Genomic DNA, 23,139 nt, shown 5'->3' with positions numbered 1-23,139 from the left:
TCTAAACTGGACTTCTCAGTGTCTTTAATGTTTCTAATTCCTTCCCAGATAAAACTAGGTGGTTCTTGTTAAGTGTCAGGCATACTTGCATACTTATATTTTGTAGGTCGTTATCAACTGTTGACTGAGTGATTTCTCCCCCCCCACCTTGGGAACAATTTAGGGTGTACGTTAAACCTCTCCACTAGTATCACTTTGCTTTTTGAGGTGGTAGCGGTCTCAGGAGGAGATAAATATATAACCTTAAACTTGACTCTCCTCCAGTATTAATTAGCAGACAGAAGAGAGTATGCACTCAAAATGAAGTTGGTGTTGGCTGTCTGCCCAGCTTTCATTCCTTGAGAAGATGTAACGTTTGCTGAGCTCTGTTTCAAACCTCGATTTTGTGCATAGGATGATTCAGCTACAGCAGCCCTGGCTGGGGTAGTTGAGAGTGAGGGTGAATCTCATGAAGGCTCAAGCCAGTTTCCTCTTAGCATCTGTTGGTGAAGAACAAGTACAGTTACAAAGTGCTGATAGCTGAAATAAAGCGTGAATTATGATACAGTGTCACTTTGCTGGTTTGACTTACTATTTCTGCACTGTACAGTCAAATCTGAGTTCTGCAATGAGACTTTGTTTAAGCAGCTGAGGTTTTCTGCATCCTTGTGAGGCAAACAGAACTGTATAAATTACATATTCTGCAGTAGATGTCTAGTCCACATCTTCATCCTATTTTTAAATGTCAGCAGTAGAATGGTAGTTTTGGAAGCAGTTTATATCATGGGAATACATTGGCATTGTGGTTTTTGGTACTTTAAAGCGGTGTTGGTAGAGCTGCAAGTTGATGACTCTGTATTTTCTACTCATTTGGGCTATCTCACTAATGAAGTATGCTGGATTTTGCTGCTCTGCCAGGTGTCTAGAGCACAGAAATTTTTCCGCTTGATTCTTTGCTGTTTTGGAAGAGGTAGAAATTGCGTTTTCATCTTGCAGAAAAAGACACAGCTCAAGTTGTATATGAAATACCAGGAGGATGTGTGGGCTTTTACTTACCTTGCTGTATATTGTCAGTATCAATAAAATCAATTACTTGTGCCTTGAGACATCTCTTTAAGAGGCTTGTGTCTGAAGGAAAGAAATGAGTTGGAAATAGACTGCTGACTAGTATACCTGTAACACTAGACTGTCTTTAACAAATGTGGTATCCTGTTTTTCATAGAGTTACTATTGCATTATTTTAAAATCTGCTTGTAGAACAGTGTCTGATAGTCCAACACACATAGAACTGTTTTGTTTGGGTTTTTTTAATTACAAACTTAAAAAGCTAGTATGCTCTTGCAGAGAAACAAAATCTATCCAGCTCCTATGCTGTCCTTTAAGGTTGGTGGTCTTAGCTTGTTGACAGACTGTAGAAGCTCATGCTGGTTAAAATACTCAGTTAAACTGGTGGATCAAACAGTGCCAAGCTCTAGTCTTAATCACTTATCATATTTTTCTCATATTGGCAATAAAATCAACTGCAGCTTCAAGTGAAGTTAACTAAACAAATGTTAAGGGTAAGTCATGTGGATGTTTAAAACAGAAATAAATGCTTCAGTGTAATATGATGCTAAAACAAGAAATTCTAACTTGTAGATAGACAATGATGAAATTTTAATTGTAATCAAATTCGGAAAAGCTACTGAGCAAGTAGAGAGCCGTACGCTGTGTACCAGTGTTGGTGTCAAGACCTGGAGGTGAGAGAGACTGTGTGCATGCCTGTGCCTCAAGTGCAAGAGTCCTGCGATGGCCTTTGACACGGTGTTTGCAAAAAGATGCCCATGTAGGGAAGTGACAGAGCACTTCATACTGGGATACATATCTGGGTATGGAATTCTAGGCAAAGTGCCAATGACATTTGTGTGTCCAGGCAAATATCTTTCAACCAAGTGGCAGAAATAACCAGGTGGTAGGTTTCTTCCCTATGCTGGTATCTAATTTTGAACAACTTTCTACAGGTCTTCCATTACCAAATAATTGTATTTAATGCTATAGCAGCTTTGTTAATTTGAAGTAACTATATGTGAGTCTGACAGAGAAAGAACGTTGCAGGAATTGGTAGATTGGCATTGCAGTTTGGGGGAAGTAGGAGAAGGTCTTTGCTTCTTTACATTGGAAGAGTTCCCTTAGAATAAGTCTCACTGAACCATTTCCAAAATAATTTGGTATTTTCAGTAGTTTTGAACCTATTGAAGGTAACCTGGTTGGCTTAGTGTAACCCAAAGACAACGCAATAATGGTTTATACTATTACTTTTTATTCTGAGTTCTCAGGCTGTTTGCAGTGTTTAACTGCATTCATTATGTAGACTATTCAGTCTGGCTCATCGCCTTCTGAAATAAAGCTCCTGGAAGCTATTTTCTTTAATTGATCTGCCAACACAGGAAACAGATGCTGGCTTATTTGACTTGAAGTAATAAGGGGAAACTGCAGGTCTGCATTGTCACCTTGCAGTAAATATGGAGTAACCTGAATCAAATTATCCCTCAGGTGGTAGATAACCTGCTGTCTTGCGTGTCTCTTGGGGATTGGTGAGCATATAGGTGCTGCAGAACACTTGATAAGCAATTACCAGGTAGCTAACAAATTCAGTGTAAATCCTACACTAAAATTTTGCTGGTGTACTAGCAAATGCTATTCCATTAATTTCTTAACTCTGTATGTTAGGAAGACTTTTCTTCCATGTCCATTTCAGCAGAGATGGTGGAAAACATACTGTACAATCAACAGGAACTCTTCGGGCTGAAGTTGGGGTTATGGGTTTGGGATGTATACCTTAAATTTGCTTGCAGACCTCTGGTGGGCATAGTTCTCAGAACTGTAGTGCATAAGGGTTACTAAGCAACACTGTTTGTTTTGTAGAATTGATGAACTGAAAAAAAATCCAGATGCTGTCCTTGAGTGGCTTTGCAGTTTGTCTTAAAATGGATTATCATGCTGCTAGAAAAGCTTGAGTTTACTGGAGGATGTACACTAATCCAGGAAAGTAGCCGCTAGTTACAAATTTAAAGTTGCCCTTTGTTTTAATTGAGTTTTTGTTCGCCTTGGTTAAAGTAAAACATTAAAGAGAAACATAAACCAGCATGGCCTTGGTTAAGCTTTGTATGAAGTCCAGGCTGACAAATTGGGATAGACTGGTTGCAAGTCACTTACTTTTGAAGAAGCACATTTGGGAACAGAAGTGAGCTTTGTTCACTTCCATTGTATTTTCCTGTCTAAAATGTTGTATTTTAGATACAACATGTCTGACTTTCTATAATTCAGTAAATGAATGTTCATTAGTTGTGATCTATAAGTGACCAAATGGGAGGCACAGTAGTTCCTCTTTTCCCTGAAGTGCTGAATGATGGTTCTTGTCATTGTCATTATATCTTTAAGTATTCAACAGCTTAAAAATACAGAGTTGCCAGAAGCTGCTGCTGATTAGATTAGTGTGTGTTCCAGAGGACTTAGTTGTGCGTTTATACCTGGTATGAAGTATGCAAGAACTACTTTCTAAGTATGTTTGCTCTATGAAGAGCAACAGGTTTTCCCTGATTGTATAAGCAACAAACACTTATGTTGCAGATCTTGCTCTAAAACATCTGATCCTTGTGCCCATGGTACTTTTCTAATAACTAGAATTGATTTTCAGACTCAGTGCTAGAGATGCAGGTTTACGGATTTTGGAGAAGTATTGAGATTGGAAAAAAGCAATGCAAAGGATGGTGTAAGACTGAAGTCCGGAATGGTGGCCTGCTGGAGGCTGGCCTCAAAGCAGACTGCTGAGAGCCTCTCTTGATAGGGAAAGAAGTCTTATGTGCTGTTTAAAACAGTATATCATTTTTTTTCTCAATGTAACTCTCAGCTCCAACCTTAAAATATTTTGCTCCCAGAGAGCTAAGCTTTTTCTGTCATCTTGGTTTTCATTGATAAGAATGCCTAAAAAAAGCTACAAAAATGGCCAACGATGGCAGAGTAGTTAGAGCTGTACAGATAATCTTGGTTGCAAAAGTCCAGTTCCAACCCCAACCCGCTGATAGAAGATACAGGTCGACACTACCTTTGGTTAATGATAAACATCAATAAGAAAGTGTTAGGTACATCTTGTATATGAAGAACCATTCTGACTTATACAGGAAAAAATTATTCCATTTACTGTGATCACTTAGATGGGCTTTTTGTGAACTGATCCCTTTCTTTGCAAAGATGAATTGTTTTTGTAACATTTATATTAACATAAGGAAGCAAAACCTTTCACTTTTTTATGATGTACCTGCCTGTAAACCTCCTCTTAGCAAGTCTTCAGTCACAGGAGGGATCAGAGGCAGTTAGCAGAGCTGATAAGGGTGTTCAAAGTACACACTTAAAGTAGTTTTCTTTTGAGGACTGTTGTATATCATAGTGGCTTTAGGAGGGTAAAGTTAATATTGTTTCCTGAGCCCACTGTCACCAACAATTTTGATGAGAAGATCTGGAATATCATTTGACACTTGGTAACTACGGTGCCGTTGCATTTTAAAGTTCTTTGTTGATACCCAGAAGTAGCTGAAAATATAACAGGGTCTGAAATCCACACAGCTTTATTTGGGTTTTTTCCCCCTCCAACTTCATTGTTCATGGAACATGTGCCCCATTGCTTCTGCCCATCGTCCTGACACCAGAGGCTGGTCCAGCCTGCACCATGTTAATATTGCACTTCAAATTAATATCTATCAAGAACTGGAAACTAAATTGTCTGTTTTAGTATAGACTAATGCACAGTTAAATAACTTTTTACCCCCTTACATGGAACAGGTTATTTTTAGATTCCTTTATTGTGTGCTGAAGTTCAGTACTAAAATTCTAAAACAGTATTCTGTGCATGAATAAAAGGATTCTATAAATAAAGCTATAATGATTCAAACCAAATCCTGCTCTCGCTCTTCCAAGAAGCAGCCAATCTTATAGTTAGAAGGGATTTTTTTAATCAGTAGTTAACTATTTGGCTAAACTATGCTTAAAGAAAATGTATCTGGGAAGTTTTGAAAGCAGCTTACTTGATTTCTTCAGAGCTGTTGGGTTGTTTTGACCATGGGACAAACTCCATGGTACCTGGTCTCCTCAAATCAGATGGCTTCATCCTTCTAGGAAGAGCAAGATGACTATAGGCCATAAGTTGGCAGAGGTGATCAGGAGGGCTTTAAACTAGGTTTGAAGGGGGAAGGGATTGAAACTGGGGTCTCCAAAGATCAGCCTAAGGATGGAAAGCCTGAATTAAGAGTGAAATCAGCAGCCCACATGAAGTGCATGTACACTGATGCATGCAGTATGGGCAACAAACAAGAGGAGCTGGAAGCCATCGTGCAGCAGGAAAGCTATGACATAGTTGCCATCGCAGCCTTAGGTAATACTTCTACTGTTTCTGTGGGCTGAAATGTAATTGAATTTTAAAAGCCCCTTTTCCCCAACAACAACTAAAAACCCCACTTTCTTTCCGGTGTTAAGAGTATATGGAATAAAAAGCCTTCTACTTAGGAGATCTGCACTAGACTGCTCGCTAAAAGTTTCTTGTGGGTTCCTATGTATCATAGGATAGTTTCTTATCTGTATTCAGTTATGGCTGATTCAGGCAATTGATAATGACAGTAGTTTTCATGGCAATCCTGATGCTCTAATATCAATAATCTACTAGAGTAGGGGTTTCTCCTAGTACTTGGGAATATCATGAGCTTGAACAACTTAGAGCTGTTCAGAAGGAGGTTGGAAAACCACTTGTAAACTTTGCCATATGTTCTGTCCAGTTGCCTGAATGTTTTAAGATTATTTTTTTTAACAGCTGCTTTTTTTGTATTATGGAGTGATTAAGTCTTTAACAGTGTGGCAGATGTGGTGACGTGTTTGAGTTGGCTGTAGCTTTCCAGCTGCTTTAAGTACTTTGAAAATATTTATGCAGATGGACAGGCGTTACACCACATTGCACCGAGGTATTTGCTTGTTCCATGATATCTGAAAACCAGCTGCTACTATATGTCTGCATATAAAACTCCTTGCGACATCAAGAGAGCATATTGAATAGTTTTGCCATTTTTGGCTTAGGTCACCGTTTGTCTAACGCTATTTTCTCTTGGTGCTCAAGGGCATTGTGGCTTAAATTAGTTTTCACATGCTGTAATAACACAAAAATGGGGTTTGTGGCTATTTATTGGAGCCCTTTGTATACATACGCTTATGAAAACACACGTCTGAGTCTACAAGCAAAACTGCGTAATCTTTTGCCGATATTAATGGTTGGGGTTTCTTTGACCTCAAAGAGTCACATGGTGCAAGTTTACTTAATGTTTGGAGTAGCACTTAATTCTCCTCTTCAACATTTTCCATAGTGTTCCTGTGTGAGTGTTTGTATGTTCTAAGGCTGTAACGCAACCGCGGAGTTTTTCTTGGTATTATTTGCTAATGTGCATTATTGCTGTTAGTTGCATAAGCAGTTCCTGCAGGAATTGCAGCTTGTTTTAATTTTACTGCAGGGACACAGAGTCCATCTACTGAGAAGATCAGCTCTTCTGAGCTAGCTAATCTTCCTCCTTCGTTTCTTTGCATTATTTTATTAAAAAAGGGAAGCTGACACTTGAATACCTGCAGTGCTAAATTACATTAGGAGTGTTTGATTATATGCGTTCATTGGCAATATTGACATGTAGAATGTAGAAACCCCTATGTGAGTCAGAAACATGACTCTCATTAATATGCTTTAGCAACTTAATTTGCGTGCAGCCATTTATTTGCAGTAGTCACAAAATGGTGGAGCTTTAATTATTCTTTTAAAACCTCAGAAAAGCTAAGTAAGAGTAAGTAGTATAGGAAGGTGCAATAATTATTTCTGGGCTGATATGAGGTGCTGGAGCTAAACTGGCCACACAGTTCTGGCAGCTGACTTGTTCCTCTCTGCCGGCTTTAGGAGAGTGCTGTTATCTTCTTGTCTCATCTGCTGCTTTGGTGTCTCAAGCACTTTCTGGTGTCTCAAACACATGCTAGTAGAATTTTTTATCCTTTGTTTGTGCAAAGTGAAAATACAGAATATTTCCAAAAGATGGACTCAGTTTCAGTACTGCTTTGAAATGGGGTCCATCTTTTGGAGACACCCTCCATATATGACAAGATAAATGTAGCACAGGGCTCTGCAAAACTTCTAACTGGGATATGAGTTGTGGTATATTTAATAGAGTAGCGTTACTGAAAAATAAAGCTAGTGCACAATCTGGAATCACCTTACAACTCTGAAACATCTTGCAGTGTTCAAAGTATAACATTAAAAGAGCAGATTTGCAGAAGCATGTTATTCTCGCAAGTGGTGCCAATGAAAAGGAAAGTACAACTTCTTTTAGTTTCTAAATAAATAAATGTGGATAACATTCTGATCTTTGGAGAGCAGAGAACTGACTTTGGGCAGAGAGAAAACAACCAGAAGACTTTCCAGGGCCAGTCCTTCTGAAAAGGAAACTCAATTCACTTTAGCTACAGTTGTTTATAAATATGTATTCTGAAATTGATATCTTTCTCTTGAATGTTTTCTCTTTACTTTCAAGAGTTATTAATGTGATTGAAAATCACTGGATTGTTTTTCTCATTTCTTTGAGGTTAGGTAGGGGATGAGATCTTGAAGGCAAATCTAAATTGCCAAAGTATATTGGATAATAGAGTGTTGCAAACCACAAAAGCAGTAATAACCTGTTAGTAATCTTCGTCATCTGAACAGTTGCTGGAAAACGGTTTTCCTGGCTGATAGAGTTAATAGTATGCTTGGTTAGAAATCTCTCAAATAACAAAATTCTAACTGTCTTGTTCATTTATTTGTAGTTGGAGACAAGGTTCCTGCTGATATAAGAATTACTTCTATCAAATCTACAACTCTAAGGGTAGACCAGTCAATCCTCACAGGTATACTGTCTGTGAATTGTTGATAATTGTGTATAGTTGGAAGTGCCCTTTTACTGTTTAGTTTGGAGTAATCCATTAGAAACCAGCCTGTTGCTGTTCAAGTACTATGTTGCATTCAAGTGCAGTAAATTTCTGATCTAGTGACTTAACATCATTGACTTTACATGTTCAGTTCAGTGGGATGAACATTCTTACTGAGACCCCCCAAGACACACACTAGTAACTTGTGGGGAAACTAAAAGTCTTTTTATTCTCGTCCATGTAGTGTGCTAGGTTTGAATATCTTGGCACTGCTCAAATATGGAAGTGTGGAAATCTTACTGAATATCTTCTATAACAGTTTCTCTCACGAGAGAGAATAACTTCTGAAATACAGGCAGCTTTTAAACTGCTGTTACCAAAGACTCTGTACACTACAGCCTTATTTGCTGAAATTCTGTGCATGCACATTGATGTGTTTTCTGGTACTGGCTCTGGAGTGCAGGAGCTATATTTAGAGCACTTTTCAGATTTGTTGAAAACAAAACAAAGTAGCAGTACTTCTGAATATAGGAAAGAAGCTAGGAATCAACCAAGCATGCTATAACAGTTTCCTTTCAGCTGGAACATGAAGATCTGTCTGCCTGTTTTGGTAGCATAAATTAATGTTAACTAACTTGGAATTTAAAACCAGTGATGTATTCCTAAAAAGCCTATTTTTGATCCTCAAATCTGTCTTTAAAAGACGCTGTGTATGCTTCGTTAATTCTAAGCATATAAAATGTTTACTTAAATCCTTTCCTGTTTTCATGAAAAGCCAGGCATTCAATATTTTTCGTTGGCTGAAATATATCCTGTTTCACTTAAGCAATTAAATAAAATCATTTGACATATTAATGTGTTAGGACCCGAGGATTATAACTTTTTGATTCCTTACAGGACTTAGGATACATGTCAAATTCAAGACTGTTCTCTTTATTTCAGGTGAATCCGTGTCTGTTATTAAGCACACTGACCCTGTGCCTGATCCTCGTGCTGTAAACCAAGACAAGAAGAACATGCTTTTTTCTGTGAGTTATTTGTTTTGAAATTTTAAAAAATGTCATAAAATAACACTGAAACTGATACAAATGTGTGGAATTTCAGGTCCTCACCCAAAAGCTGTGTGGCTGCTTTGCTGTGTTGTCTATCCACATCTGTATGCATGTCTCCACGTACATCGAACTGAATTAAAAATCAGAAGTAACTTGTATTAAAAGCTGTCCTCAGGGAATGTGCTTGTTGAAACCAGTTTATATAAGAAAACTGATTTCTTTGTCCTTCACAACAAAGTCTCCAAGACTGGAGCACAGACACTTTTACAGTGCTTCTGCACTACTTTTCTAAAATAATAGTTCTCCAGACTGAATGCCCACACAAATTGTGGTATAATGCGGCTAAAACTGAGAATTAGCTTTCTATATAGGAATGAAATTATTTCTTCAAATGTGTTCGAAGGAAGCACTGAATGCCTTTCAGATAACGAAATAACAATTCTGTTATTGTTGGTAGGCTGCTGTGGAAAATCTAACTGTTCTTTCTCGTGTCAAGTGTGTTCGCACAGCTCCACAAAACACATGTATTACTCTCAGTAAATACCATTAAATCTGGAAAAATACGATCCTAATACTACAAAAAACCTCATAAAACCACTTAAGATTCCAGTTGAAATACATACTGCTTACTCAGCAGCTGCATGTGACTATGCTGCTTATAGTAGATCAATATTGTTTTATTTGAGCCCATTCCGTAAGCAGAAGTTCTACACTGGAGTGTTCTGTTACAGATACTGGGGAGTATCGTTCTCTTCCGTTGCACATTTTTCCACATCCTAGCTGAAACGTAGTCTGGGCTTGTATGAGGTGTTTTTTTGTTAAATTCAAAACAAAACCAAATACCACCACCAAAACCTGTTTATAGATTAACTACAACTCTTCCCTTTTCTTTATTTGTACAAGGGTACTAATATTGCTGCTGGTAAAGCTATGGGAGTGGTTATTGCAACAGGAGTAAACACAGAAATTGGCAAAATTCGTGATGAGATGGTGGCTACTGAGCAAGAGAGGACCCCGCTCCAACAGAAACTGGATGAGTTCGGAGAGCAGTTGTCTAAAGTCATCTCTCTTATCTGCATCGCTGTTTGGATAATAAACATCGGTCACTTCAATGATCCTGTTCATGGTGGCTCCTGGATTCGAGGTGCTATCTATTACTTTAAAATTGCTGTTGCTCTTGCTGTTGCTGCTATTCCGGAGGGTCTGCCGGCTGTCATTACCACCTGCTTGGCTCTTGGAACCCGGAGAATGGCCAAAAAGAATGCGATTGTCAGAAGTCTTCCCTCTGTGGAAACCTTGGGCTGTACCTCAGTTATTTGTTCTGACAAGACTGGTACTCTGACCACGAATCAGATGTCAGTCTGCAGGGTACGTTGAATTAGCTTCTTCTATTTTTCTTTTCCTCCTTAGCCACTCTGAATAGTTAGAATTGCTTGAATTCTTTTGATCAAACGTCTTTTGGTTCTCATATCATCAAAATCTTGCTTTATTTTCCCAAGATAAGCTTCCACTTTTAATTCAGTTTTCCACTATGTAGTGTTTAAGGCTTTCATCTCTTCCCTTATTTAGTCATGGCCAAAAATAGCTGTAGCTGCACTTGATGGGAGAGAAGGTTGTTTGCAAGCAGCTTCCCATTGACTTGTGTGCAAGCCATTCAGTCTACTGGTAATTATTTAGTATGATTTATCCCCTGTTTCAGAAAGGTAGGATAGTTATGCTGTAGAAGCTGGATATGTCTAAGTGCAAAACACTGGCCTCTAATTCAGCAAGATGCAAGGGTAGAGAAACTTAGCGGTGAGGCGGGAAGAAAAGGAAAAAAGGTAGATTTACTAGAGTAACTTGGATAGTCTAAGGTATTTTCGCTACTGCAGGGTTCCACCTTTATTTGGTGATCTTATCTTCAGTAGCTCTTATTGGTCTGTTGGTCACTGTAGTGTTTTTAATGTGCAATATTCTGTGACTGATCTGGCAGATTGGAGGTACAGTTGACCCTGTCACCCATGTTGCCGGGGTCGTCTTCAATTTGTGGCATATTTTTGGGTGAGCGTAAGTGGTGTCCCACCTCCCTTCCCCTCAATATTCTTTCTAGTGTTGTTTAATTTGGGACTTCTAGTCACGTAACATAACGTGTGTTCAGCTGCCAGTTCTCTGTGCTTCCCATATACCTGGTATTCTGTGTAGGAATTTTATGGAGAAAACATTAAGTTCTTCTGTTTAATAGTTGTAGATGTTCAGTAGCATAGCAACTCTGACACCAAATGTTCAGAGTCATTACATTGGCTTAGAATTCCAAATGTGTAAATGTTGAACGCTACACACCAGTATTTTTTGGCAAAAGTTTGTAAGCCTTAAGCACTTTATTCTCATGTGATTGATGGATTTTTCTTTCTAATTGGTGGTTGACTTGTTCTACTTCCTTAAGTATTGTAGTATTTATACCTAAGAGACACAAAGCAGCTGCTCATCAGTATTCCAGAGGAGGTTACTTGCAGTAGAGTTGCATAACTGCCCTAGTCTTTGCAGGGTTTTTTTCATCATGCAGATGCCAAAAGCAGAAGGCTTCCTGGTTAACTCATCATTTAAGTTGTGTTTATTTAAAATCTCAAAATGCTTTAGTCCTTATATTTAGAGGACTAAATGTTTTAGAGCTTGTGCAGTACAACTTACTTGGTTCCTTGTTAATCTCTGACAGCTACAGAATTACTTTAATTGCAAGATTTTGCAAAACACAGGAAAATCCTAATACCTGTAAACAATATGCTTATTCTTGTTTCACTCTAGGCAGAGTTTGCTTAGCTTTTTAAGAAGTCTGGTTTACAACAGTAATTCCACTTGTAGTGTTAGTTTCCATGTTAAGTAGTAACTCTGGAGCATCCAAAGGAAAGTGTTTCAGTCAGAAATGATGCTGCTTTAGGAGGAGACTTGAGGGATTATATTAAAGTCCTCCTGTGGTATCTCCCTCTGAGAATGCGCTTTGCTTTGTGGGCTTTTAATTTATCAGCTTGTCTAGCTTTTTGATTTTTAAAATCACTTTAAAGATTATAGCGTCTCCAGACACTGATGCATATCAATTGTGGAATAACTAATAGGCCATAGTTTGCGAAGGTGCTTTCCTAAAACATAAGGCAGCACAATGAGGAGGAATTAAGATATTGCTAAAATGTGATGTGACAAAATGGCTTTTACTAAGCGAAGGGTAAGAAGTTCCATTAAGATAAATTATCAGTGGGAAATTTTCTTCCCTACTACCACTCTAGCAAATCATGGTAAGAGTATGACAGCTTCAAACACTATGGTTTTAATCTTCATCTTCCAAGATTTGGTTCTGCCTCCAGCTCTGCTAGAAAGGAAATGGAAACAAAGGAAAGACTGAGATGCAGGTGTCTTGTAGGATGCAACTGCATCCTTCCAATTGTTGTCTTTATTTGAAAATGACATTTCAACCTGTGCTAGTAGGACAGTGGAGCTGTCTGAATGTTTCTAAACTACCAGTGTACTGGATGGCAAAGTGATTTATAACCAGAAAACCAGGACACGAAACAGTTTTCACAAGTCTGGATCTTAGGAAGAGCTTGAGTATACTCACGATTGTCAAGCAGATGAAGTTAAGTGTACATAGTTTGTGGTTTTCAACTCTTTGATAGATTTGTGTAGATAGTTTTCAAATTAGATTTGTTAAGAAGTGCTGTTTTCTGTGCTTCGTGCTTCAGCATAGGGACCTGTTCAAATATATATGGGACCAAAGTTCAGAGTATTCTATCTGGTTTTGTTTAGTTTGTTTATTCAACCTGAACTTGCCTCTTATACCTGCTTGCTTAAGGCCTGTTTACATCTCTTGCATTAATTATTGTTCAAAGGTAGTAACACTTCTAACTCTAATTTCAGATGTTTATCCTGGAGAGAATAGAAGGAGATAGCTGTTCCCTGAATGAATTTACTGTAACTGGCTCAACGTATGCTCCCATGGGAGAAGTGTAAGTGTTTCATTGAAGTTAAATATTTGTCTGTTTATGCACAGACTGTTACTTTAGGCTTGAAAAGTGACGCATGTAATATTCAATAGTGATAATAAATGAAAGCTCAACCGGTGAGAATGCAAACTGAAGGGCTAGGGGGGAGAAGTAATTAACAGTAAAAGGAAGTTAAATTCTAGACAAGTAAACCATAATGACACTCACTTAATACAGTCTCCAATATTGCAGTGTTCCTTTGATAACCTAAAAATAAATTAGGGATAGGCTGAGAGGATTTATTGTACTAAAATCTTACTGGACTAAGATTAACTATCCCAATGCTTCAGAGTGAGTGATCACTTTGGTTTTACTTGCCGAATAGAATTCTACTATGTATGAAGTTGAATGAAGATTCAGTTGTTGTGAACATCTCAACCTTGCGGATTTTCCCATCTGCGCCTTTGGCTCCATGCAATCTTCACCACTCTCTATTTAATTTTCGTAGCAGTTAAGACCACAGAGTTCTCAGCAGCTGGAAATCTTAATTCCTCAATTCTCTTTTGTTTCAAAGCTAATTGCTATCAAAAGCTTATGCTTTCATTTCAGGAGATGGCATTTTCTTAGGCAAGGTGACATTCTGGATCTTGTAAGGCATCTGACTACTATGCTTTAGCTAGTCTCACAAGAGCTCTAGGTAAACAAAATAATAAAATATAGTGTGGTGACAGATGTCGAGTATAAGAAGACAGTCATCAATGCATGTTAATGTTCTATTTTTACTTGCTGGAATTGGGGAAATGTGAATAAGCATGTTAATTGCGCTTCATTCACGTACATAAAGAACATTCTGTGAAGGGAAATTACCACAGAAAGGCTGTTATTGGAGCATAAGGAAACAAATAGCTGAGTTCTCAAACCTTGAGGGCTGATGTATTTTGGCATTTATGGATGGCTTTTTTTAAAGTTGGGGACTTTAATGTGACTGACTTCACCTTGGATTGTAAACTGGCACTGAAAAATAAAGTCTGAGGACCCTAAGAGGCGGTTGGGTCCATTGCTCTGCCCCAAGGCAGGACCTGCTCTAGATACGAACGTCCTGACAGATGTTCCTTTGTACTCGAACTCCAGATAATGTTGTCTTCCACAGCTCTATAGGCAGCCTACTCTGTTTCACAACCATTAGGCATTTTTGCAATATATTGATAATTTTTTACTTTACTCTTAAAGGATTTGATACAACTTTTCCCTGAGATGGATTCAGAATTTAAAATAATAAATAAGGAAACTAATGATAACTACTGAGAACCACAGCAGAGTGCATTTGACCTTCAAGTTAATGCAGCTTTAGCTAATTGAGCTTGAAACTTTAAGAAAAAAGTGCTTTATGCAGAAGTGTATGACTATCACTGGAGGAAATAAGGTTTTGTCATTCAGATGGTGATTTCATTGATAATCATGTAATTCCGTTCATGACTCTCTGATCTAAACTTCAGAACTCACCTTTATCAAACCTGCTTTTCTCAACAACTTCTGGTTCTGTAGTCCCAAGTCTGTAAATAATAACATTGTACTAAATGGAAATACAGTAAAGGGATGGATTAAAGAAAGGGAAAAGGTGAGATGCTGATACTAAATAACTAACTTAAATCTCCCACCTTTCTTCTTTTGGAAAGGCATAAAGATGACAAACTTATTAAATGTAGCCAGTATGATGGCCTTGTGGAACTTGCGACGATCTGTGCACTCTGTAATGATTCCTCTTTGGATTACAATGAAGTAAGTACATGTTCTGCAACAGAAGAGGGTGTGAGAATGAGATAAATGTCTGTGTAATACCTTTCAGTGATAAATCCCTTGACTAGAAAGTCAAAGAGAAGAGTGTTTAGATCTTCTGAAGTGTTCATTCTGGGATTGGCTTGTTTGTTGAACACTGAGAAATCTGAAGCCAGGCAGCAAGTGTAATCTAGAACTTGGAAATCTCTTGGTGTGCAGAATGCACTGCTGCTCTGTTTCTTTGCCTCGCCTTTGTAGGGTCACTACGTCTCATAATGACTTAAATACTTGATGATAAAGTGCCAACATCTTTTTCTGCTGGTCTTGAGAGTAAAGGCTTGACATGTCCTACAAATCATACTCTTGAAAGATGCTTTTTAAAAATAGTTTTGCGTGTTTCATAAGCCATAGTAAGTCTTGTTAAGCTTTTTTTCCCCATTGTGAAACTTGAACTTTTGTTTCTGGTAGGTTGCAGGTGAGGTGTAAAGTTAACTCTGGTGTTTTTCTTTGCTTTGTGTTAACTAAAGGCTAAAGGAGTATACGAAAAAGTTGGTGAAGCCACAGAAACAGCGCTTACTTGTCTGGTTGAAAAGATGAATGTATTTGACACAGACTTGAAAGGACTTTCTAGAATTGAACGTGCAAATGCTTGCAACTCGGTCAGTACTCTTTTATCTGGAATTCATTGGGGAGTGAGTTTTGTGGTACGCATTATCTAAATGCATTTTTATGCCTTTTTTTAATAAGGTGATAAAACAACTCATGAAGAAAGAGTTCACTCTGGAATTCTCAAGAGACAGAAAGTCTATGTCTGTCTATTGCACACCGAACAAACCAAGCCGCACATCCATGAGTAAGATGTTCGTTAAGGTCAGTTCCTCACTTGAGAAAGTTTAGTTATGAAATGGCTACAAAGGTAGCACAATACTAAAAAACTCACAACATATTTTAAATATGGTATTGGGAAGGAGTTTATTAAGCTAATTTTTTTTTCCTCTGCAGGGCGCTCCTGAAGGTGTAATTGACAGATGTACGCATGTCCGTGTGGGAAACGCTAAACTACCATTAACCTCAGGAATTAAGCAGAAAATCATGTCTGTTATTAGGGAATGGGGGACTGGTAGAGACACATTGCGTTGCTTGGCTCTGGCGACCCATGACAATCCACCCAGAAAAGAGGAAATGAATCTTGAGGACTCCTCAAATTTCATTAACTATGAGGTAAGTTTAGTAAAATATTCTTTTGACATTTATCTCTCTCCTAGACTGGAGGATGGTGACTCTGTATCTTTGATTCTTCCCTGAGAAAGATACCTGAGCATTTTTCTTTCTGGATATTTTTGAGGTCAGACACAATAGTTGGCCACACACGTGGAGGGAATGCTCGGATTGAGAAGACTGTCTGTCTCTTGGGAGAAACTTAAACCACAGAAGACTCCAAGTTTTGTCCCTTACGATACCTGTCACTCCCAGTTCATTTCCCCAGTTTATTTTGGGCTTTAAAAAAAACCACCGAACACACACCACTCTGTGTGTTCTTGGTGGCCATTATACATGTTGCTGCTTGGGTAAAAGTATAAGAAAAAGTCCAGTTAAACAGCCCACCTGCAAATTGTATTTATATATATAAGGTCCATGGGATCATAACACTTGAAACTGTTTTCAGAAACTGACTCTGAAAAAATAGTCCAAAAACTGATTTGTGGTTTCAGCTTTAGTGGTTTTCAGTTGGCTGTTGCTCAGCTGCAAGATTTCTTTAGGGGTTTTCTGATTATCGTATTGGCTACTCTGCAGTTTTCCAAAACAAATGAAAACAAATGTCACCACACTGAAATGTGAAATGATGTCAAATGAGAAGTCGAGAGGATTTTGCACTAGAACTTTGTGCTGTCTTCTTTCAGACCAACTTGACCTTCGTTGGCTGCGTGGGAATGCTGGATCCCCCCAGAATTGAAGTAGCTTCATCTATAAAGCTGTGCAAACAAGCTGGTATTAGAGTTATTATGATTACTGGTGACAATAAAGGCACAGCGGTAGCCATTTGCCGTCGCATCGGTATCTTTGTGGAAGATGAAGATGTTTCTACAAAAGCCTTTACCGGTCGTGAATTTGACGAACTCTCGCTTGCTGCCCAAAGAGACGCTTGTCACCATGCCCGTTGCTTTGCTCGTGTAGAGCCTTCCCACAAATCCAAAATTGTTGAGTTTCTTCAGTCTTTTGATGAGATTACAGCTATGGTGAGTAATAGAAGTTTTACTTGGTTTGAAAGATACATGCTGTGTTAAAACCCAACTGATGCCTTGTTGGACTAATGCCTTATTCTGGGAAACACCACTTCTGTGTTCTTCTGAACTTAAAGCTTTGGAATAGTTCGGAACTTAAGTGATTTTTAAAGATCCGAAACCACACGCAGTGCAAAATTCCCTTCTCATCCTTTATGTAAGTGCCCACCTTATTTTTCTTTCAACTTTAAATTCTTGTTTTAGACTGGTGATGGTGTCAATGATGCCCCTGCATTGAAGAAAGCAGAAATTGGAATTGCTATGGGTTCTGGTACTGCAGTAGCTAAAACTGCTTCTGAAATGGTTTTAGCCGATGATAATTTCTCAACTATTGTAGCTGCTGTGGAAGAAGGACGTGCGATTTATAACAACATGAAACAGTTCATCCGTTACTTGATCTCCTCCAATGTTGGAGAAGTTGTTTGGTAGGTTTGAAGTGGTTTTTTTTCTATGAGCTATAGTGACGATGGAGTCTTTAGTTATTTATTTACTTTCAGTATTTCTCACTAAAACCAGAGAAACAGGTTCTCCAGGTAATTGGTGGTTGTGATTGTGTAGAACTCTGCATGCTTCTGGTCTTCACTGGAGAAGTTTAGCATACCACAAAAGTCACGTGTTGCATATTAATATTCTAGCCCAGTAGATGGCTGAATGCTTTACCATTATTTCTATGGTTGGAATAATTTTCTAGAGTAGGAAAATAGAAACCCTAATAAAACATTATAAGATCTGGTATTTCAGATAACTTAGCCACTGATATAACTTAGATGTTTGTTTAACCTCAAGTTACAGAAGATTGTGCTCTCTGTGTCTCTGGAAGGAATGGTGACCCAGTGCCACAAAATGCACTTCTGGTGACAGAATGTCCATATTGACCTCTGAGCAGTTGCTTATATCAAAGCACTTTCTCCCAGAGAGAAATATAAACCACTAATTGTCTTGTGTCTTTTAGACTTGAAAGCTGTCCTTCATATGGCACTTGCTGCAGCCCCTGTGTCTCTTCTATTTATTCACACAGGCTTGGAGCCATGAAAGCTACATTCTCATTAAATTTTTGCAGGGACTAGCAGTGACCTGGCTAAATGAAGCTTAGTCATTTGAGCTAAAATGCTGTTATGTCTGCAAGAGTTTTAGTCTCTTTTAGAAAGTGGCCTGCAAGCTGTTATGTATTGACTTATACAGACAAGTAGAGTGAGGAAAAAAGTAAGGCTGAAGTAGAAACTCTTCAATTCCCAAAGTTACAAGATGATGATAATGCTTCAGAACTTATATGCCAGTGTTTAGAAGTGTTTGCTATTGGATATGTTTCCAGTTTTCTGAATGTGACTAATTGTTTGATATTAAATGGATAACTGTGTATGAGAAGACAGAAGTGATGCTACAGGCTTAGGTTTAAATGTTAAAAGGCTTTATTTACATGCACAAGACTAAGCTTACGGTGGGCTTTTTTTTACAGTATCTTCTTGACGGCTGCGCTGGGCTTTCCTGAAGCTCTAATTCCTGTCCAGCTGTTATGGGTAAACCTCGTGACAGATGGTCTCCCTGCTACTGCTCTGGGCTTTAATCCTCCTGATCTTGATATCATGAATAAGCCCCCACGCAACCCTAAAGAGCCGCTGATCAGTGGATGGCTCTTCTTCCGTTACCTGGCTATTGGATGTAAGTAGTAATAGTGGGGGGGGGGGTTTTTTAGCTTTGATTGAAAGCAGTTTGTCTAATTCCCTTGTATGCTGAAATCTTGAGAGCTAGCAATAGATGTTCTGTGGAACTGGTGTTCTTCCTTTATTTTGAGATTCAGGCTTTGTTCTGCATGTTTACAGGCAGTGGTATCTAAACTAGCATTTTTGTGCTTAAGTAGAAGGACACAACAGGTTTGCTGGCCTGACTGTAATTGGGGGCAGTAAAGGAGTATCAGTTTGAAATCAATGGATGTGGATTTAAACTTCAAATACAGCTGTAGTACTGTAGAGCTAGAATAAGTATCTATGTGGATACTTAACTAATGCACACTGTCTTCATGCCAGAAGCTGTCACCTTAGTTTTCCAAACTGATTTCATAGATATTACATTAATTAACACTGAGGTTTTACTTTAAGTACATTTCTGAGGGGTGAGTGTGGGGAGGAAATTGCAGGTTGTTTTCTCCAAGTGATACCCTTGTTTGCCTTCAGTTCTAGCCATCAGCTTCCATAAGCAGATATTAGAATCTATCCAAGAGTACAATATTTAATGATTATTTAAGTTACAACTGGTGGAACAGATTTTTTTTTTGCATATGAGACAGGTGAATTACAGTATTTTCTTTACGGTACTGGAGGTCTTGAGGTAGAAGTTCAAGTGTGGCAAGCGAGATGGTCTCTTGCATACAGTTCACAACACTGAAAAGAACACTTTTGTTTTCTTAAAGGTTACGTTGGTGCTGCCACAGTGGGTGCTGCTGCCTGGTGGTTTATTGCTGCTGATGGTGGTCCAAGAGTTTCCTTTTATCAGCTGGTATTTGCTCACTTTAATGTCTTGGGGGGAGAGGGGAGGTACCTGCTTCTGTCATACTTGATATGACTGTAGCATAACAGTAGGCTAATGAAATTTGTATAATGAGATGTTTTCAGACTTCATTAATGTAAAACTTGATCAGGATTAATTAGTCTTAACGCTAAAGCTCAAAGCTGCGATACCTGAGCTTCTAAACAATTTGAAGGACTAATTGTTGTCTCGTAAGTAAAAGACTAATGGGGATTTTTCTAAAGCTAGCAAAAGTTGAAACTAGGAGTCATATCATAAAGTTTTGTTTTCGTCATACTTACTGCTTATTTCGTAATTGCCTGCTTTACATTTTAAAAGTTAACAAGCTGTGGAAGTGAGTTCACATTGTTCTGTTCTAGAGCCATTTTCTGCAGTGCAAAGAGGACAACCCAGACTTCTCCGGTGTCGACTGTCTGGTTTTTGAATCTCCATATCCAATGACAATGGCTCTTTCTGTCCTTGTCACCATAGAGATGTGCAATGCCCTCAACAGGTTTGTATGTCCAAACACCGAAAACAAAGCTTATCCAAAATCCTGGGGTTTGTGCAATTTCTTGCTTAGCATATAGACAGCTCAACTAATGAAGAATGAGCCATATTTCCTTTCTGAATCCTGGTGGTGCAAATAAAATGTCTCTCTTGGATAGCATTTGAGATCTATTATCATAAGGTGTATTTTTAAGTCTGCCAATTCACTCTGGTATTTTACTAAGCATGAACAACTGAAGTATTTTCCATTATTTCTAATCTAAGCTTAATCAATCAGATTATCCCTCCTATGTTGGTATAAAGTGATACCAAGGAGAACTAAAATAAGAATGCTGAAGATATGGAAAATAGTTTTTCCTGCCCTAAGGGCGTGTGGATTTAGCCAATTAATGTTAGATTATAAATGGAAACCACTAAATAGCACAATGTCAAGGGTATTTTTCTTCAAATAGCTTAGAGGTCAGTTAATTTAAAAACAAATAAACTTCAAGTGTACAGCCGTAGTCCTACATAGTAAGAATATTGCTCTACATCTGATGTTCTGGATCTCAGCCTTGTCTACAGTACAGCCTAAATGTGGATTGTACCTGAAGAGCAGCATTAAAGAACAAGCATTTAAAAGGTGCAAGTACTTGACCCTCCGCACAACCAGCCTTTGAGTGAACCTTGAAGAAGCAGCTGTGCTGAGTGCCCAGGCACATGATAGATGGGGGAGGATTCTGCCTTAGGTTGCTGTGCCCGTCTTTGCTTTACCTGTCCCATTGAGATGATGGCAAGATCTTGGTGAAAAAAGCTCTGACACACGAAAGCTTTTAAAATTAAATGCGAAGCTGAGCTGTGACTGCTTTGCTGAGCAGGCTTCCAAGGTAGTTTAAAGTTGTAACATGTATAGACCAAATCTTGGTATCTTTTTGTCATGAGAGAGATAATTGTGACTCACCATGCTGCTTTTCTTTCCAGCTAGTTTTCTGATACATTGAATTTCCAATTGGTGTTTTACATACACAGTATGTACTGTGTTTCTGTTGCAGTCTATCAGAAAATCAGTCCTTGATGAGGATGCCCCCCTGGGAAAACATCTGGCTGGTGGGCGCAATTTGCTTGTCAATGTCACTGCACTTCCTCATCCTTTACGTGGAACCACTGCCAGTAAGTGCACGTCCTACACCTCCCCAACTTGGAGACAGAGCAAAAACTCGTCTGGAGCTTAAGGCAAGGGGTGGAGGGGGAGAAAAGATGTAACGCTTGCCTTTTCTTTCAGATTATCTTCCAGATCACACCTTTGAATGTCACGCAATGGCTGATGGTATTGAAAATCTCACTACCTGTCATTCTGCTGGATGAAACACTTAAATACGTGGCCCGTAACTACCTGGAACCTGGTAAAGATAGTGTGCGGCCTGCCACCAAACCGTGTTCTTTGTCAGCATGCACCGAAGGAGTTTCCTGGCCGTTTGTGTTCATTACTATGCCCTTGGTTATCTGGCTTTACAGCACAGACACTAACTTTAGTGATATGTTCTGGTCTTGACTGACACGGTGACGAAGTTTTACATTCAAAGGAAAAGTTTAACTTAATTTTTTTTTTTTATTGTTTAGAGCAACTGTCTATTTCTGCTGAATTTTCACATGAACATATTTGCCGGTGATGGAGGTTTCATAATCTAGATTTTGGTTTTTTTGCTTTTTCTGACTTCAGTGGGGGCGATATATTCCTCTTTTATACACAGTTAAAGTGTCCATTGACATGTACAGAGAACTAACACTATTTTATGCAAATATTTTTTTGTAGATGAAAAGCATGTACAGTGTTCTGTTCAATAGTCTATTCATCATGTAAAAAAAGGAAACTTTTTTGAGCCAGCGGACACTATCAAACTAAATTGGCAGCAGATTTTAGGGAATGAATGTGTGTCGTCTAAAACTAAAAAAGCATGTAACTGTTTGTCTTCTGCATGGTCATCCAAACTTAATTTGTCATAAAGTCAGGTTTTACTCATCAGCAGAACTTTCTGCGCTGGGTAGCGAGTCCTGCTGCCTCGGTCAGGATTTCTTCTCGGTTTCCACTCTTCCTGCTCTCGGTTCTTAACTGTCCTTGTTTACACCAGTTTCTGTATGAGGTTTGCCTAATCTTGCTCGTGCAGAAAACATCATTCCAGGTGCAGCCTGCTGGGGTTCTTCCATACTCAACACACATAGGGTTGTTTTTTTTAAGATTATTTATTTAAGTGTCTATTGTATTTTATTGTAACAGACCTTAGTTTGCCGGTGTTGCCCATTATGCAGGGATAGGGAGGGCTACTTCTGTCTCCTTAAATCTAAAGCCTTTTTTAACAAAATCCGTTTTAATTCAAAAGAGGGTTTAAGTTGGGTTTTAATACCTTATTTACGTGTGTTGGATCCTTGTGGTTTTTTTTTCCTCACCACCCCCTTAAGATCAAAACTTGTAATGAGACCTGGAAAAATAACTTGCACTGCATAGCCAGAAATTGGATTTCCTCCACTTAGGGCACTAATGATCAGTTGTATACATGGAGTTACTCTGCTGGCCTGTTGTTAGCCTGACTTGAAGTAACAAGCTCGTGTGTGTTTTTTGTAAAATCTGTAAATAGCACATGACCAAATTGAACATATTGTATAGAACTATTTTTATTTTAATGTGGCACTAACCACCTTCATTATTACGGTAAATGTTAAAGCATGTTTTCAAATTCAGTCCTGTATCAACAACGTGTAAGTCATTAACAGTCCTAACTGTGGTGTTTTTCTCCAATGCCTTCCAACTTTCATCGACTAAAGTGAGTATTTCTCTTCCATTTCACCATGCCAGTGGTGACTTGCTGTAAAATAGCGTATGCTGTATACATGTTGAAGAATAAATAGTAATTTACTTCATTCCCATGCTGTGTTTTGTCAAACTCTGCTGTGCTACATTATTATCACCACTTTAGACTCTTGTGTTGTGGTCTGAAGCTCAAATTACTGATTCTAAAGGCAAAGCACTTGGCTTTTGGTTTAGTGTATTTTAGGTCTTGTTTCATAGCACCCGGGGACCTTAATGCCCCGAGATGTTGCAGCTTTTGGTCTTAAGTTTGAGATAAAATTGGACAAATCTGTAACTTAAGACAG

General features: G+C 38.5%; 1 protein-coding gene across 3 annotated transcripts in view; it reads left to right on the top strand.

The window, feature by feature from the left end:
• Positions 1-23,139, top strand: part of ATP2A2 (ATPase sarcoplasmic/endoplasmic reticulum Ca2+ transporting 2) — a 41,324-nt gene that overhangs the window by 13,545 nt on the left and 4,640 nt on the right. The window contains exons 6-20 of one of the 3 annotated variants that reach the window (XR_010652453.2): positions 7,837-7,917; positions 8,881-8,966; positions 9,894-10,358; positions 12,876-12,964; positions 14,617-14,719; positions 15,244-15,375; positions 15,464-15,586; positions 15,719-15,937; positions 16,618-16,953; positions 17,203-17,423; positions 18,455-18,657; positions 19,406-19,491; positions 19,881-20,014; positions 21,042-21,159; positions 21,272-22,808. Coding sequence is in view for 2 of the 3 variants with exons in the window: in XM_065851453.2 (XP_065707525.1) it covers positions 7,837-7,917; positions 8,881-8,966; positions 9,894-10,358; positions 12,876-12,964; positions 14,617-14,719; positions 15,244-15,375; positions 15,464-15,586; positions 15,719-15,937; positions 16,618-16,953; positions 17,203-17,423; positions 18,455-18,657; positions 19,406-19,491; positions 19,881-20,014; positions 21,042-21,159; positions 21,272-21,541 (2,666 nt within the window). In the remaining variant the exon portion in view is untranslated. Of the gene's footprint in view, positions 1-7,836; positions 7,918-8,880; positions 8,967-9,893; positions 10,359-12,875; positions 12,965-14,616; positions 14,720-15,243; positions 15,376-15,463; positions 15,587-15,718; positions 15,938-16,617; positions 16,954-17,202; positions 17,424-18,454; positions 18,658-19,405; positions 19,492-19,880; positions 20,015-21,041; positions 21,160-21,271; positions 22,906-23,139 lie in introns of those variants that run through there. The other 2 variants (XM_065851454.2, XM_065851453.2) reach the window with 2 other exon arrangements.

Source organism: Patagioenas fasciata, chromosome 17 (genome assembly GCF_037038585.1).
Source record: "Patagioenas fasciata isolate bPatFas1 chromosome 17, bPatFas1.hap1, whole genome shotgun sequence".
In the NCBI taxonomy this organism is placed as follows: domain Eukaryota; kingdom Metazoa; phylum Chordata; class Aves; order Columbiformes; family Columbidae; genus Patagioenas; species Patagioenas fasciata.
The sequence above is the reverse complement of the archived record's forward strand: the minus strand, read 5'-3'. Positions and strand labels throughout refer to the sequence as shown.